Here is a 17500-nt window from a genome sequence, read left to right on the forward strand (position 1 = left end):
CTCTGTTTTGTCTTTACACTTTTATGAAAGGGAGCAGTAAATTTTAACTGACAGGCGGATATTTTCTGACACTTTATCAGCCAATCAGGACTAACAATATTTTCTGCCCCGTACTTCGGCGAACAGAGGTTTCGAAATGTTGAGGGGTTGATTGCAGGCGGTTTCTCACTCCTTCTCCTCGGCCCCTTCCCCCTCGCGTTCTCGTTTGACTTCGCTCTAGGTTTTCGCGCGGCGATATTCAAAAATTCATCCCCGGTGTAAAAAAACCGTGTAAAATTCGCCAAACCGCCTGCTACGGAGGCTACCTATTTATATGAGCCAACAGACTCTATACGAGGTTATACGAAAGTTTTAATTTCAGCAGCCGATTTGTACTTGCAAGAGCTGTAATGATTTTGACGTTTTTCGTCCTCACTAGATTTTGTATGTAATCTGCCCAGTGGCTCTCGTGGCATCTGAACGTCGCAGGAAGCATCTGTCGAAATAACCAATGGTCGATATTAAGTGAGGGAATCATGCGTGGTAAAGAACAAAAGCAAGATTTCTCAAGACCTAAGAATCAATTGACTGACTGAGTAATGAAGTTGCTATTCACAGAAGTTAGGGTTCAACCTCAGCTAGATTTGATTTCACGTTTTGAGTTGATGAAACTGCCACTTGAAGTTGATGTCTATTTGATATTAACACAGTTAACCAACTATCAAACTACACAAACGACTTATAACAATTTTCACATACAATTGAAATTAATTCATACCATTAACTCAGTGGACCATCTTTTCGAGAAGATCTTTGCACTGCTTAGACCAGCTATATTTAGTACCATAGGCGTCGCGCAAAACCTTTGAGTCATCTAGTCTTGTCTGCCTGTTTTTGTTCCAGATGTCCTTGATAGCTGCTGCCCAAGTATTGAAATCCTCTGAGTCAACGACAAATGAAGAGCCAAATGGTACATTGCTCAGGGCTTCTCCAAAGCCAGAGTTCTTTCTGACGATCACAGGTAACCCAGCTGACAGAGCCTGCAGTCCTGCCAAGCCAAATCCTTCTGTTCTGGAGAGCACAATTACAAGGTCCACCTCACAGAATAATTGCTTCAAGAATCCTCGGCTTTTGGCATAGCCTCTCACTCTGAAGCGATGTTTGGGAATACCACATTCAAGCAATCGATTTGCCATTTCTTCATGTTTTCCATCGGGTGCCCCGACAACAACAAGATAAGAGTCTGGCAACGCCGCAACAGATCTTGCTGCTATGACAAATCCCTCAGCATCTCCACGACCAAACAACAGAACCCTGAAATGTTCTTTTTCCTCAGAAAGTTGTTGAATTCTGACAAATTCATCAATAATACCGGGAGTGAACTCGAAAACATCTTGATCTTTTTGACAACTGCGGAGATATTTGCGAAAGGCCTCCGCAAGCTTGGGCCCAACTTTTACAACGATATTAGCCATCTCGCACAGCCCAACTTCGACATTGTCCTTTTCCTCGCCCTTCGAGATTGGATTCTCATAACACTTGAATATGTCTAGTTCCTCTGGGTCAGTGTGTAGCAATTGCATCCACTTACATTTGTGAGATTTGCGAATAACTTGAGCTTGGCGACCAAGTTTAACTCCATGACCAACAATAACGTCTATTTGCAAATGCTCTGGTGGAAAGCTGAGCCATTCCAGTTCTTCGTACCCTAGCAGTGGTGCTGCCTCAAGAATCGTTATGCCGTGGCTGAGAGCTACTTTCCTATCCTCCTTAGAGCATTTCGGTAAAAAGTATGTGATTTGGACTTCTGGGAATTTGGCCAGCTGTATGGCGAACTCTCTGTTGATTGTGGAAAGTTCGCCTTTACTGGATCCCCACTCAGAAGCCAAAATGGTGACTTGAACTTTGTTAGGGCCAGGTTCTTGAAATTGCTGCCATGAAGCTGACGTCATAGCTAAGTGTGGTGTTGTCTTCTCCTCCAGGAATACCTCCATAATAATTTCATCTCTTTTTACCAACTTGTAAAGATCCTCTGTTATCAAAGCACTTTCCAAGTTTTTCTTAAGCAGGCCGCTCTCAAAATTCTGCCGAAGGGAATGCAATCCATGCAAATCAATGACTTCAAGGATGCAAATAATTGATCCTTCAAAAATGTATTTCAAAAGAACTCCAGTTGGCAGGACGACTCGATGAAACAACTGAATCATTCTTTCAGGGTCATCGATATACTTTGCTAGTATGAGGTCTGTTCCAGCAACCCATGCACCTCCATAGGCTAGTTTGAGGACAACTTTGAGGATAATATCTGTTGTAAGGATCAAACCAAACAAAATTTAGTTAATGACAGTATTTAAGCAATAGAGAACGTTTTCCATGTTTGCATAGCCTGATATAAACACGAGAGGGGTTGGGAGAATTCGAGACAGTTATGCAAACCCGCGACAAAGACGTGGGTTTGCATAACTGTCGAGAATTGTCCCAACCCTCGAGTATTTATATCAGGCGATGCAAACACAGGAAAAAGGTTTTCTATTGCTTTTATAAAATATTTCTCAAAGATAATTCAACAAATCAAGGAAAATGCTGGTTTTTTCACTTTTTGATTGAAACCGATTTTCTTGACACATACACACGTATTTCCTGCCAACCAATCAAAACGCGCGTCTGACAATACATAACCAATCAAAGTTCGTGAGATGTCACAGCCGTGTTTACATACTCTTATCTAAACACAGCTATTGACCAATGAAAGTGCGCATACTATCCTAATTATTTTATAAAAGTAAATCTTTTAGTGCAGTAAATGTTTGCCCGTGGAGACAGAGGAGGGCTGGCTCAGGTGGCGACCTTTTATTACCTGTAAAAATTAGCTACAAATATCACCCTTGTGTTTCTGTATGTCTCTGTTTGTTTGTTGTTGTTTGATTTATGTGTATTGTATTTGATGTAAATAAATAAATCAATTTGTAAAAAACATCACCCTTGCCTGATAAGTAGTCGTCGGAGGTCATATAGCTGCAAATTTTTAATTTATCCCTAACAATTATGCAATTAAACTTTGTGACCTTAGCGAGAGTAAAGTTATTTTGAGATATTTCGTTCAACCCAGGCCATTTTTAAATCGCTTCAGTGAAGCTAGAAAGTGAAATGCCTTATTTAAATCTTTTTGAAGGCATTTAACAGCGTTTTGGTTTAAGAGGACACCGTGACCTCCAATAAGTCATCAGTTGCGAGTATCTCTCATACCCAATTTTAACCAATATTAACCAAGAATTCTGCAGCTGGGTTCTAGGCCTGTGCAGTCTTCGGCAGGTTGTTTAACGTTTTCTATAAAGGTTAGCGTTACTTTTATGTCAGGGTAAATACAGCTGCAGTTTATCCTTACTTGAGGAACAGCGCTAGCATTTCGGGGACACTTTGTGACGTTAATTTTCTGTATTCCGAGAAACGAGTGATTTTGAAGTTGGGAAAAAGAGCAAGAGGACACTTCGTGACGCATATTAAAATCCGCACGCATTTAATTACCTGTATTTCTGGACATATCTGATGATTTTTTTTAAAATAACGTGTCAAATTGCATCTTCCAGTTTTCTTAAGAAGAGGGAAAGTCTCAGCACAGGAGTGAAATTTTAACCTTACCTTATAGTTAGAAATAGTTAGCAAAGGGATACTTCAGTCGTGTTGGATATCAAGATCGAGCGTGCATTGAATTACTTGCGTTCCTGGTCAAAAATGCACAAGTTATTAACGAGGTCGACCTTTACACAGGTAAAACGGTATTAGGCACACCCCCTTTCACCTAAAGATTCTGGCGACAAATAATACTTTAAGAAGGGTTGGCTTTGCTGGACTTGAAGATCTGGACTGCACTTTTTCCCCTGGGTATTCGCTTTTTAGTTTCTTCTGTTAGTTAAATATCTTTAATACTTAAAATCAATCATCATTATTATCATCCCCTTTTGCGGGCTGATCTTTTTTCCATTGTCTTCTCCAGAGGATCGATCCCTAATAAATAACTATGGATCCTTAATGTATCAGTATAGACTAAGATTTTAAAAACTCTTAACCTCAGAGCCCTTGTTGTTCCTAATGATAATGTTCCATGTTTATTATTATTATTATTATTATTATTATTATTATTATTATTATTAGGCTATATCACAGTAGTTGCTACTGGAGTATCCCCCAGCAGCAGGTAGCGACACACCACCTTATCGTTCCAGGGTTCTTCGGGGAATTCCCGCGGATCCCAACAGTACTGATTTCTGTAATGATTGGATGCTTAGTCCAATGTAGAAGTCTTCCAAATACCTCTGTAGATTATTAGAGAAAGTACCAAGAGCGCCAATTATAACAGGGGTGATTCTAACCGTACGTAATCGCCAAAGTCTCTTTATCTCAAAGGCCAGGGCAATATAATTCTCCTCTTTCTCATGCTCCTTTAGGCATATCCGGCTATCAACCGGGCCAGCGACGTCAACAATGTGGGATTCGTTTGTTTTCTTGTCGATCACGACAATGCCAGGCCCGTTATGCGACATTTTCCGATCTGTCTGGATGTTAAAATCCCACAGAATTTTAGTCTTGTCATTCTCTAGAACACTCTCAGGGGCAAAGCTCAGTAATAATAATAATAATAATAATAATAATAATAATAATAATAATAATAATAATAATAATAATAATAATAATAGTGTCTTTATTAATTCGTTAAAATACATAACAAACGTTACAATGAATTAAATATGATGTATACAATACATTAATGCTTTCTAAGAACTATATATTTAAATTGCATTTAAAATTTAATCTGTTAAAAAAGCTATCTTAAATGGTTCTGTATTCAATTTTGGTCTGGCAGAAGATGGCGTAAGAAGTAACTTTAGCCTTTGGTGCTAAATGATGCAATGGGTGGCAGGGATTTTTAAAAATTATCTTCGATCACATTGTTCTAGAAGATTAAAAATATTTACTTGATCTATCATATATCGTCTTTTATAGCATGTAGTTAAAAAATGTTGAATTGCGTTTGGGTCAGATTCATTCCTTCCGTAAACCGGTCGCGCATACATAAATTTTGTCATAATTACAGAGTACAATTATAACTTATCTACTTCCGTCTTCCTATATCATTCCTTCCTTAGAGATCTTATAATAAAGAAGCATTTGTTCGCTTCCCATAGTTTGGCCCTCCCATGAGCTGAGTACTTACAATCATCCTGTAGTGTCAAGCCTGGTACAGTGCGTTCTTTACGTTGTTCGATACCCCGGACTGACGTTAAGGCTCTACTGCAACCTCTCTTAATAAGACTAACTTCCTTACACTTGTCAGTATTGCATTTCTTGTTATTTATCTCAGTCCAGTGCAAAAACGAGTCTCGGACCTTTTCTGATTCATTTCTCTTGCCCCTACAGACTGGTATTACCACAGTACTGCCATCAGCATGCTTAATTAAACTTGCGCTTTGCGGTTCGTCGATTAGCAGGTCGTTTAAGAAAAGACTGAAAAGATAAGGACCATTTACACTCCCTTGGGTGGTGCCACGATTGACACATTTCCATTCAGTAACTACATTATTATGCACAACTCTTTGTTCTCTATCCGATAAAAAATCGATAAGCAAATTAATTACATACGGATTCAGAGGAGCCTTTTTTAGCTTTTCTGACAATAAACTTTGCTTTATACTATCCGATAACGCTTTAGTAAAATCCATAGTAAAGACATGCACAGCTTCGATTTTAGGATTATCTAAAGTCTGGTAGGTATCATGCTGAATCTTAAGAAGTGCATTGGTACAACTACCGCCCGTCCTGTACGCAAATTGGTCATTTCTAATACATTGTTCAAAATTTTGTTTACTAAATGTGTTATATACTGTTCGTTCAAAAGTCCTAGTGAGTTCTCTTGTGACTTATCGATATTAGCTTTTATAGCAATGGTTCTCAGCAAATGGCTCTGGGCAGCCACCAGCAACCCCTCCGTCTCTTTCTTTAGATATATCCTGTCCTTAGCCTTAGCTGTCCTGTCCTTAGCTGTCCTTAACTGTTTTCATTGGCAAGTTCATTCATCCCCATCAGAAACTGTCCATGTAGCTTTTTACTCCTCACCTCCTTGGTTCTCTCTCTCACTTTCCGCCTCTTAATCTCATTATACTCCTCGCCATCCCATGTTATGTTCCCCCTAGCGGCAGACAACAGCCTTTCTTTGTTTTCTGGCACGTATTTAGCTAGTCTTGCTTTGGATAGCTCCACACTGTCTCCCCTGTTATCAAGCGCCAGCCACCGCCATTTCTTGGTAGATAGAGCCTTACGACACTATCGAGGATGGAAGGCATTATACAAGGCATTATTTTTATGAGCAGTTTATATAAAAACAACTGGTTGCCCAGATTAACCTACAGTAAACGGGCGGCCCTAAACCGTAGCCGTGTACCGCGAGACTAAAAAACCTTACGCTAATGAGAAATTTATAAAACTCGTAAAACAAATACTAAATCGTAAAAGGCTAATGCTAGTTCAAGTAAAGTCCTAAAAAAAACCTACAGCAATGTATTATCTAAAATGCGATCTATGAAAACACTGTTCCCTAGTGCGTTAAAACGTTAAACCAGCGGGCGATGTATAGAAAACTTGTAACAACTGATTTCTGCATCTGAGCTACGACTGATCTATACCTATTTCCTACTAGCTGCTTGAGAGTCTTGGTGAGATCTTGAGAATTGTCTCCAAGGATATCGATGATGATGTTGTGTTGTGTTACTTCGTAGTCTGGGTATCCTTGCTGCAATTCCCAACGGAGTGGTCCGTACTTGCTGGTCTTCTCCATAACTTTTTCCTCTCTATTTTATGCCCACGGGTAGTTCATCGCCAGCAGCTTGACTTCCTTTCTCTCCTTGTCGATGATCCTCGCGTCGATCCTGTTGGCCTTGACGTGGGTGGTATCTGCAAACAATGGGACGTCCCAATATGCAACTACTCTATCGTTCTCGTGCATTGGTTTTGGTTGAGCTTGGGAGTACCAGGACGCTGTTGTAGTGATGAGGTCTAAGGATCTTAGCATCTCAAAAAACACGATTTTGAGAGCTTTATTGTGCCTCGCCAGATACTGTGTTTGAGCGATTGCGCTACAGCCTGCTAATATATGACCCACGCTTTCAGTTTTACCACACATACGGTAACGTTCGTCACCATTTCCGCTTTTGCCAGTCTTTCTGTGGTGGTAAACCTTGGTAGGCAGTAACTGCTGATAAAGTTCTCTTAACCCTGCCACCGTATGTGTAGGTGCCGTTTTCCAATGATAGAGCCACGCGAAGCATCCCTCTCGATCCAAGTTATTGCCATCCCATCTGTTCTTCATTAGCTTCCCTTGCCACTTCTCCACCTTCTCTTGATATTGTCGCTGACGAACCGTATCTACAAGGAGGACAACCCTTTGAGTCCCCGCCTATATGGAGAAGAGATGTCCTGTACAAAGAAGATCACCCTTCCAGCTGTGTCATCTGTAGCAGCCTTAATTTGCAATATAAAAAATGTTTCCATGTTCAACCAAGTCAAGAGCTGGCCTTACAAGACCTGGAAGAACTCCCCTATTGCTAACCCGTGATCAAGTTAAACTGGACGGGCAAGCGAACGTGTTTATATCACAAAAGACTGGCTCAGCTTGGAGGGTCACCATACCAGGAAGGACACCCTTCTAGCAAGAGTGGATTAGATAAGAGTGTTCTTAATGCATGAGTGGGCTCCCCAGCACAGTCAAAAATGAGTCTGATTTTTAGAATACCTGTTCCACGAAAATTATTTGCCATGTCACTGAAAAAACATGGCAGAAGCAGTCACGCGTGACATGGCTTCTCCTTACAACTTTATAACTTACAACTTTATTTGCAAACAAATCATGATTATGCAAACAAGACCATGGTGGCCCGCAGTGAGCATTGCTGTTCTAGGCGGATGACTTACACTGCGACGTAATTACTGGCTCTCTAGAAATTTGGTGGAGCTTAAAAACTTGCATCCATCTTGGATCTTGCATCAACACTTGGTCAATCACTCCTGATTGGTTAAAGTGGGGCCCTATTTAAACGTAAGTCCACTGGTGACTGTGCTGAGGTAAAATCGCACATTGATAGTGAAACAATCTTATCTAATTCTCTCTTGCTTCTAGCCAGTCCAACATTCAGTTTCTCATGTAAACGGTTCGCCGAGTTTTTAAGCGAAATAAATTTTAAAAAGGTGACCCGCTAGGGTAGCTTGTGTAGGTATAAGATCCTCAGTTCTCGTGAGTCCCGTCTTCACTGTTGAGCGGTGAGCACTCTCACCACTCACCACTATTCCAACCCTGTTTGGTCTGCAAGGCTACAACACCGCGTATTCCACGTTGATCTCCCACCCAGCAATTAACCTGGCCTAAAAAGACTTGACTAAAACACGTGCCAGTGTTTTCTTGCTGGTCATGTTATAACCTATGTCTGTATTGCGTATTTAACAAGTTTTTTTTATGCTTTATATGCTAAAGGAAACGTTGTGGGTTTTCTTACCACCTGCGGGTGAGAGGCCATTGTGAATGTAGCGCCACGGCAAGCGAACGTTCATATTATTTGTAGGCGAGCGAAAACAGAGAAACGTTTACTGGCAAAAGAACTCAAGAAATTGAGAGCTTTTAACAAAAACGGCAAAAACTATTAAGTAGTTCCCTTTAACATGAGCCTATAACATGAGCACAGTTGTTTGGGTGCAGGGATGGCACAGTGGTGAGAGCACTCGCCCGGGTTCGATTCCCAGATCCGTCGTCATATGTGGGTTGAGTTTGTTGGTTCTCTACTCTGCACCGAGCAGTTTTCTCCGGGTACTCAGGTTTCCCCTCTCCTCAAAACCAACATTTGACTTGATTTTTGTTAATTGTTAATTTCAGTTTACAGTGTCCCCAATTAGTGCTTCAGCGCTAGAACGACTAGACACTTAAATAAAGTTCCTTTCCTTTCCTTTCCTTTTCCTTATCATTATTTATGAAGAGGTTTGGGTCATACTAGACACTTAATTAAAACTTCGATGTGACGCTACAGCTGTGATCAAAGAACCACAGCCGAGAGAAACAAAAGACGACCTACGGACAGTCGGTGCACCACAGCGTGTTCAGTGCTCTTTCTACAACGGATAAAACACATAGGCTAGCTTATACATACTAATGACATATAAGGGTATAAGTACATAGGCGTAAGAGCGTATGTGAATACTGATACGCGTATGCGTATGGTCATATACTCCTAATTTTTGCATTTTCCTCGTATATTTTGGTTCCCCCGTCTTTAAGCTGCACTGTAAGTTCTGGATCAACAGGTCTGAGCAGCATCGAACCATTTGATTGGCCATTTTAGTGGTTCTTTCAGACAGCAGGCACCTGAACTAGTTACGGTTTGCTAATCACAATGTATAAAAATGACCTCTAGTTTTAGTTGTTGGCCAAAATGTTACGGCATAGATGTCCTTGGCTAAACGCTAAGACACAAGTATTTTCATCTGCCCAACTGTCAGAAAACGTTAATTTGAAGAGCTTCTCTGTCAGTGAAATTTAAAATCAGATTAAAACTTCTTTCGGTTTAGACGACTTTACCAGAATCTTGCTTAACCTCTTCCTCGTCTTCTCTTGCTTTCTTTTGTGGAGGGTCAGGATGGGTGAAAGACCTATCTGCAAAATTCAGCTGCCCTACAAAAGAAGAGTCACATGAAAGATTTGGGCAGTGAAGAATTTAATGAAACTCAATTTGAGCAAAATCAAGGAACTTGTCATAAAAGCAAGAACAACCTTGGCCTCCCCTGATGAAATTTTCGATATTAATTTAAACGTGGGTCTTATCTGAAGGTTCTTGGAGTGACATTTCAGGATTCTCCCACCAACTGGGATAAGCATTTTGATGACTTGATGGACAGAGCTCTTTAAGCGTATGCATACCCTCAGAGTGCACAAAAATAATGGTTATAGTATTTTCGACCTTCATTATCTTTTTAACTCTCTTATTATGTCACTCTTTACTTGCTGTATCCAAGTTTGGGGTGTTGCTGCTTACATTAAGTATTTGAGTCAAATTGATAGGCTACAGAAAAGGGCATAGAGATTTGGGTACATCTATCAAAGTTATTCGCTTTTGAAATCCCCCGTATGATCTCAGACCAAATCGCACTCCACTCAGTCCAATTACCATTATAAATCAAATCTACGTTGTATCGGCTCTTGCTCAAAATATCTGTTGGAGAACTATCTTTCCAACAGCAGGTTTGTACTTGTACGAGTTCCGATGATTTTTACCTTTTTCGTCCTCACTGGATTTTACAAGTAATCTGCCTCGTGCCTCTGGTGGCATGTGAACGTCGCAGGAAGCATCTGTTGAAATAGCCAATAGTAAATATTGGTATAGGTTATCACATGATTTCAAGTGCAGTTTGGAATATATAAGCACGAGTAAATTATTTCAAAGTTGAAAAAAATTGCGCGAGCCCGTGTTTTTGTACATTTTATTTTAATATTACGAGACGCGAGGTATCTTTAATAGCAATTTTATTTGGAAGGGGTTAAGAACGTTCGATGAATAGGCAGACTCGGACTTGGGACCTGGTTTTTCAGTTGATCGATTTATATTCAACGAACACGTGAAGTGCATTCCAATCGGAGTTCCAAATAACATTGAGGCAGTGAAAAAGAGAAAAAAAGAAGATTTCCTATGACATGAATCAATGGACTGAATGTGTAATGCAGTTCCTATTCACACAAGTTAGGGTTCAGCCTCAGTAAGATTTGCTTTCAAGTTTTGAATTGATGAAATTGCCACTCGCAGTTGATGCCTACTTGATATAAACACTGTTAAACCGCCATCATGCCTACATAAACGACTTTTAAACGATTTCCACAAACAAGGATCGGATTCAAACAAATTTTCTCAAAAATAAGAACTTAATTCATACCATTAACTGAGTTGATCATCTTTTTGAGAAGGTCTTTGCACTGCTCCGACCAGCTATATTTCGTTCCATAGGAGTCACGCAAAACCTTAGCCTCATCAAGGCTTGTCTGCCTGTTTTTGTTCCAGATGTCCTTGATAGCTGCTGCCCACGCATTAGGATCCTCAGAATCAATGACGAATGAAGAACCAAATGGTACATTGCCCAGGGCTTCTCCAAATCCCGATTTCTTGCTGACGATCACAGGTAGCCCAGCTGACAGAGCCTCCAGACCTATTAAACCAAACCCTTCTGTACGAGAGGGCATGAGTACAACATCCACCTCATGGAATGATCGCCTCAAAGCTTCTCGGGTTTTGATGTAGCCTCTCACCCTAAGGCGTTTTTCGGGAATACCAAACTCAAGGAATCGTTTTGCAATATCCTCCTGTTTTCCATCGGGTGCTCCAACAAACATTAGACTAGTTTCAGGTAAGGCCGCAACAGCTTTTGCTGCAATGTCGAATCCTCCACGACCAAACACTAAGACACTGCAGTGTTTTCCGTCTTCAGGAACGTGCTGAACACTGAAAAATTCATCAAAAATACCTGGAGTTAGGTCAAAAACATCTTGATGTTTTTGACAACAGCGGAGATATTTGCGAAAGGCCTCTGCCAGCTTGGGCCCGACTGCTACAACGAAATTAGCCATCTCGCACAGTTCTACTTCAACAATGTGTTTTTCCTCGCCCTTCGACATTGGATTCTCGTAAGATCTGAACATGTCTAGTTCCTCTGGGTCAGTGTGTATAATTTGTATCCACTTGCATTTGTGAGATTTGCGAATAACTTGTGCTTGGGGACCAAGTTTCACTCCATGACCAACAATGACGTCTATTCGCAAATGCTCTGGTGGAAAGCTGAGCCAGTCCAGTTCTTCACGTCCAGGTAGTCTTGTTGCTTCGAGAATCGCTATACCATGGCAGAGGGCTTCATTCCTATCTTCATCGGAGCACTTCGGTAAAAAGTATGTGATTTGGACTTCTGGGAGTTTGGCCAGCTGTATGGCCAACTCTCTGTTGATTGTGGAAAGTTCGCCTTTACTATATTTCCACTCAGAAGCCAAAATGGTGACTTGCACTTTGTTGGGGCCATGTTCTTGAGATTGCTGCCATGAGCCTGATGCCATAGTTAAGTGTGGTGTTAACGCTGCTGCATTGGCTGGATGGACCTTGAGCCAGAGCTACCTGGTGTCCTTAAAACACACACAAAAAGAATTTACAGGACACATTAAAGAAGTTGAGGAGCAAAACAATGCGACTACAAAAGGGAGTTGAGAATGTCGAGAATTGGCCAGGGAATGGCAACGTCGTAATAAATGGGAAACAAGTGTCATTGTCTTCTAACCCAGATTCGTTTTTCAGTGCTTTCCCCTAGCTAAAAACTTAACCACTTCATACCTGGGCAACCAAGTGTAAACAATGACGAATACTTTGGTAAAAATAATATGGGCAATTAGGGGGAAGGAAATTACTACTACTACTACTATTATAAATCGTTCCCAAAGGTCTAAGGTTCCTTACAAGGCAAGTTGTTGGGATTGCGATGACTTCTACATCGGCAAAACGAAGCACCGACTGCAGTCCAGAAAAACTGAACATTTTAAGGCTCTCTCCAAACAGAAATACACACATTAGATATTGCTAATCATATTATAACTACTGGACATAATGTAAGATCGGATCATTTTGAAATTCTCGCGCCTGGAAAAACTGATTACCTTTGCAAGATAAAAGAAACCTTGCTTATACAGGAATGTTGCTGCTCTTTTTGAAGTCCTAGTACCCAGATCGCTCGCAATTTCTTTTGAAATATAAATAGTTTTCCATATAATAACGGTTACTTTTGAAAATGTATATTGCAACATACGAAACGTCAAAGTAGATTTCATAAAATGCATTATTTCACCATGTTTATCACCGCTTTATTTGTTGTTTTTCTCATAAAACTAGGATATGCTAACTTTTAAATTAAAAGCCATTATCTCGTAGGGCTGTTTTTTCACATAATTTTTGCATAAGAAGTTGCTGTCGCTGTGTAATATTAGATCACTATAGCAACAGGGAAGTCATCTATAAACCCTGCAAAGAGTTCCAACTTACAGGGGTTTCAATAAGTTTTCTTACTAAACAACTGGTTTTGTGAAATAGGTGGCTGTCGGCCCTTTTCCCTAGGGGGTCTGAAGGCACGCTCCATCAGAAAAGTTTGATATCTAGGGGCTCGGAAATGGTATTTCCAGCAATCTGGGCAACAACATCAGTCACAAATATTTATTAACACATGGCTGCACGTGGCCAAGTTAGTTTTTGCACTCTCGATCGCGCTGCGCGCTTTCTTGTTTTGTCTTCCATTTTTAATAAATAACACGACGAAAACCGGAAGAACGTAGTGAATGTGATCGAGGCAACATTTAGCACCAATCTTTCTCCTCTATTCATCCAACATGGCGGACTGCAAAGAATCGCGTTGGCGAGTGGCTAAAGAGAGTGCAAATAACTAGGAATTCACAAAAATATCCAACGTCCAAAAAGGAGCGGAACATACAGCAAAAGCTTCCTTGATATTCTAGTTCTTTTATTGAATTAAAATAAATTGAAATGGATCGAATTGAAACGGCGAGAATCTTGTAATTTATCGAAAAAGTAGGCGGCGATAACTTATAAAGGAGTAGCCGGAATTCGCCGGCTAGTAATGAAACCTCTGGGATTGAGCCTGTGCCTAAAAGTGGGGTTTGCCGAATTTTGTTTTGCGATACAAGCATTTAAAGACATAATATAGAATGTTTTTAGATGGATCTCTTATTGCTATGGTCACCTATCACATCACAATGTGAAGCACGTTTTGTTAAGCAATAGTTATTTGTTGTTTTACATGGTACCAGAACATAGAAGCATGGTGATACAGCGTTAAAGGGTCTATCCTTGTAATGGTACAGTTTCCTGAAAGTGTTTAAACTGGTTTGAGCTTCCCTAATGCAGCCATTTACAAGCGTTTTCTAACTTACTTACAAATTAGCAATACCAACGAAAACTAAAACCATGAGGCCACCGCCCCTCCCATAATAGTAAAAATAAAAAAATAAATAATAATAATAATAATAATAATAATAATAATAATAATAATAATAATGATAATAATAACTTTCTTCTCTAGGTGTCTCAAAGTGATTAGCCGAGCACCAGTGCTCTACTAATTGGGAAGACTACAAATCAACTGAAATCAAAACAAATCAAATCAAATGTTGGTTTTTTAGGAGAGGGGAAAGCCTAAGTACCCAGGGAAAAACCTCTTGGAGGAGAATAGAGTAACAACAAACTCAATGCCGACCTCCACCATAGCAGATGCTTATAATGAGATTGTAACCTGGAGAAAGAATGTATTTCTGGTGCCGTATGGACAAATCGGAAGGGAATTTATTGATGAAGTTACATTGCATATTAATGACTGGAATAGCAGCTCCGACAATCAGCCCGTATCATTGAAAGCAGCCTTTGTCCTTTTGGCTGTAACACTTCAAAAGCCAAGCCCCAAATCCAAGACAAAAGACCACCAGGAAGTGTTATCTAAGCGCCTTGCGCTCTGGCGGGAAGGGGGAATCAGCAAGTTGTTACGTGAAGGTAGAATTCTTCAGGGACGTATTGGAAAGTTTAAGACATCTGATCCGCCGGAAAAATCTAAGGTATTTGCCAAGCTTGTACTCGAAGGACAAATCAACTCAGTGTTGCGTTTCCTTAGAGAAACGTCAACTTGGGGCGTGCTGGAGCTAACAGATGACGTCATGGCCCAGTTAAAAGAGAAACACCCAAATCCACAACCAACAACATTGGGCTCACTTCTCTTCGGGCCGATTGACGATGATATCCCTGTTTCGGTGTACTCAGAGATAAATGGTGAGATGATAAGGCAGGCTGCATTAAGAACAAAGGGATCAGGGGGGCCATGCGGGGTCGACGCTAATGGTTTTAGAAGAATCCTGGCTTGCAAGTCCTTTAAAAAGTCGTCTACAAAATTACGCCAGGCGATAGCTACAATGAAAAGGACTCTATGTACAACGTATATCGACCCTGCAACCATAGAGCCACTGGTGGCAAGCCGGTTGATTCCCCTGGATAAAAATTTTGTGTAACAGTTTTAACCGTCTCTTCTGATGATGTATGTTGCAACATACGAAACGTCAAGTATAAAACGAAAATGCTTGTAACCGCTGTTTGTTTTCTTTTCCTGCTGAAATTGAAATGGCCAAAGGACAAAAGTATTTATGCATAACGTATTTGAAACAGATGACACGGAAGCGGTACTGCTCAGTGATGCTTCTAATGCATTCAATGCACTCAACAGAGCAACTGCAGTGCACAACATCCGGGTTCTTTGTCCGGTAATTGCAGTGTACGCCATTAACACCTACAGGAAGTCGGCACACCTATTCATTACTGGTGGCAAAGAGATCGTGTCAACTGAAGGTACAACACAGGGTGACTAGCTCGCTATGGGCCTTGATGCCTTAAGTGTGCAGCCGCTGATCACCAGCCTAAGGGCGGCGTCCAGTACCAAACAGTGCTGGTTTGCAGATGATGCATGTGGATCTGGCTCTATACTGGAAATCAAGAACACCTGAACACCCTTGGCCCAGACTTCGGGTATTTTCCCAACGCCAAGAAGTGCTGGATTATCTAAAAGCCAAGTAAGGAGGCAAGCGTCAAAGAAGTTTTCAAGGACACGGCTGTCAATGTAACCGTACAAGGACAAAAACACCTGGGTGGGGTCATAGGCTCACGAGAATATCTAGAGGAATATGTGAGTCAAACGGTGACCAACTGGGTCAGCGAGGTTAAAAAGCTGGTAGAGTTTGCTCTCTCGCAACGACAAGCGTGTTATGCTGCTTACACCTTTGCCCTGAAACATAGTTGGACTTATTTTTTGAGAAAGCTGCCAGATATTCAAGATCTATTAGAGCCACTGGAGAACGCCATATCTAAGGTGCTTATCCCTGCAATTACGGAGCATAGGTGCAGTTGGCTAGACAGGGACATTATAGCACTGCCAGTTCTTCTAGGGAGGCTAGGCATAACAAAGCCATGTCTTGAAGCAAATTTCGAGCAATCCTCCTCTCTTAAAGTTACCACCCCGCTGGTCCAACAGATCGTGGATCAGTCCCATCAGATACCGGATGTTTCTCTTGTCAAGCCACTACAACAGGCAGTGAGGAGTGAGAGCAAAGGCGCTCCAAGACAGGACAGGGGATATCAGAGAGGTAGCTCCACAGAAAGTCCAGCGAACACTTGACCTTGCCGCGAAAAAAGGGTCATCAGTTTGGCTGACAGTACTCCTCCTTCGTGAAATGGGTTTTAACCCAAATAAGGGGGAAGTTCCGTGACACAATTAAATTACGCTATGATTGGCCGGTTGATGATATCCCCTCCACCTGCGTATGCGGCGACATTTTTGCAGTAGACTACGCAATGATATGCAAGCAAGATGGATTCGTTACCTAACGTCACAATGAGCTGCGATATTTAGAAGCCGAACTCCTGAGTATGGTATGCAGTGATGTTCAGATCTAGCCTGTCCTTTAAGATATCTCGGGAGAACAGCTAGGAAGGGGTTCTAATCGAGCTCCAGATGCGAGATTAGAGATCCGCGCGAGCGGGTTCTGGGAGAACCAACGATCAGCATTCTTTGACGTGAGGGTATGCCACCCTAATGCTGATTCGTATAGGAACCTGGAACTCCAACAAATATACCGCAGAACGAAAAGAAGCGCCTATACTCTAGGAGGGTTTTGGACATTGAACAAGGAACTTTCACACACCTTATTTTCACGTCAACAGGCGGTATGGGAAAGGAATGTTTGCAATACCATAGCAGACTGGCGCCGCTGATCTCCATCAAGAAAGGAGAAGATTATCCTAAAACAATTTCCTGGATAAGAGCAAGGACATCCTTCGATTTATTAAGATCCGCACCAATCTACCTTAGAGGATCAAGAGCTAGAAGAAAAGCCGTTTACTATTTAAAGAACATTGATATTGACATTGCAATCCACGAAGGAGCCATAATGTAATATTTAGGGACACTTTATTGACGTCGCTTTGTGGATACAAGCATTTTTTAAAGTATATACTTCCCATTTTGTTTGATGCTTTTGGAGTATTTTTTTAATATTTATACGGATTAAGATTGTCAATATCATTTTTATCCTTTTATTAGATTATTTGATAATAAAAATTAACGGTAAAAAACTACGACGTTTCGAAGTCTCCATGACCTCATTATCAAGAAGAATGTTAAAACTGATGTAAAATTGTAGCTCAGAGATTATATACAAATAAAATGTGATAAGCTTCATTAGAATAATGAGCGTTCATTGTTATTGGTGTTTAACGTGTCAGTTCGTGCAGTATATGTTTAAATAAATACTTTTGCACGTATTGAGTCAGACTCCGTGTTTAGCTTTGGTTTTCGTTCGCGAATGAATAACATTTCGTGAATTAGGCAGTCCATTCTCCCGCAGCATTTCTTCAGAACA

At 40.9% G+C, this 17500-nt stretch overlaps 1 protein-coding gene across 2 annotated transcripts in view; it reads right to left on the reverse strand.

The window, feature by feature from the left end:
• Positions 1–351: 351 nt before the first annotated feature.
• Positions 352–17500, reverse strand: part of LOC138051670 (uncharacterized) — a 23870-nt gene continuing 6721 nt past the window's right edge. For both annotated transcript variants that reach the window (XM_068897924.1, XM_068897923.1), the window contains exons 2-6: positions 10939–12169; positions 10286–10360; positions 9593–9685; positions 758–2284; positions 352–475 (exon numbers count right to left, since the gene is read on the reverse strand). In XM_068897924.1, the coding sequence (XP_068754025.1) occupies positions 765–2284; positions 9593–9685; positions 10286–10360; positions 10939–12103 (2853 nt within the window). In that variant the 5' untranslated portion in view covers positions 12104–12169 and the 3' untranslated portion in view covers positions 352–475; positions 758–764. The remainder of the gene's footprint in view (positions 476–757; positions 2285–9592; positions 9686–10285; positions 10361–10938; positions 12170–17500) is intronic.

This window comes from Montipora capricornis, chromosome 6, assembly GCF_036669925.1.
Source record: "Montipora capricornis isolate CH-2021 chromosome 6, ASM3666992v2, whole genome shotgun sequence".
NCBI classification, from domain to species: Eukaryota; Metazoa; Cnidaria; class Anthozoa; order Scleractinia; family Acroporidae; genus Montipora; species Montipora capricornis.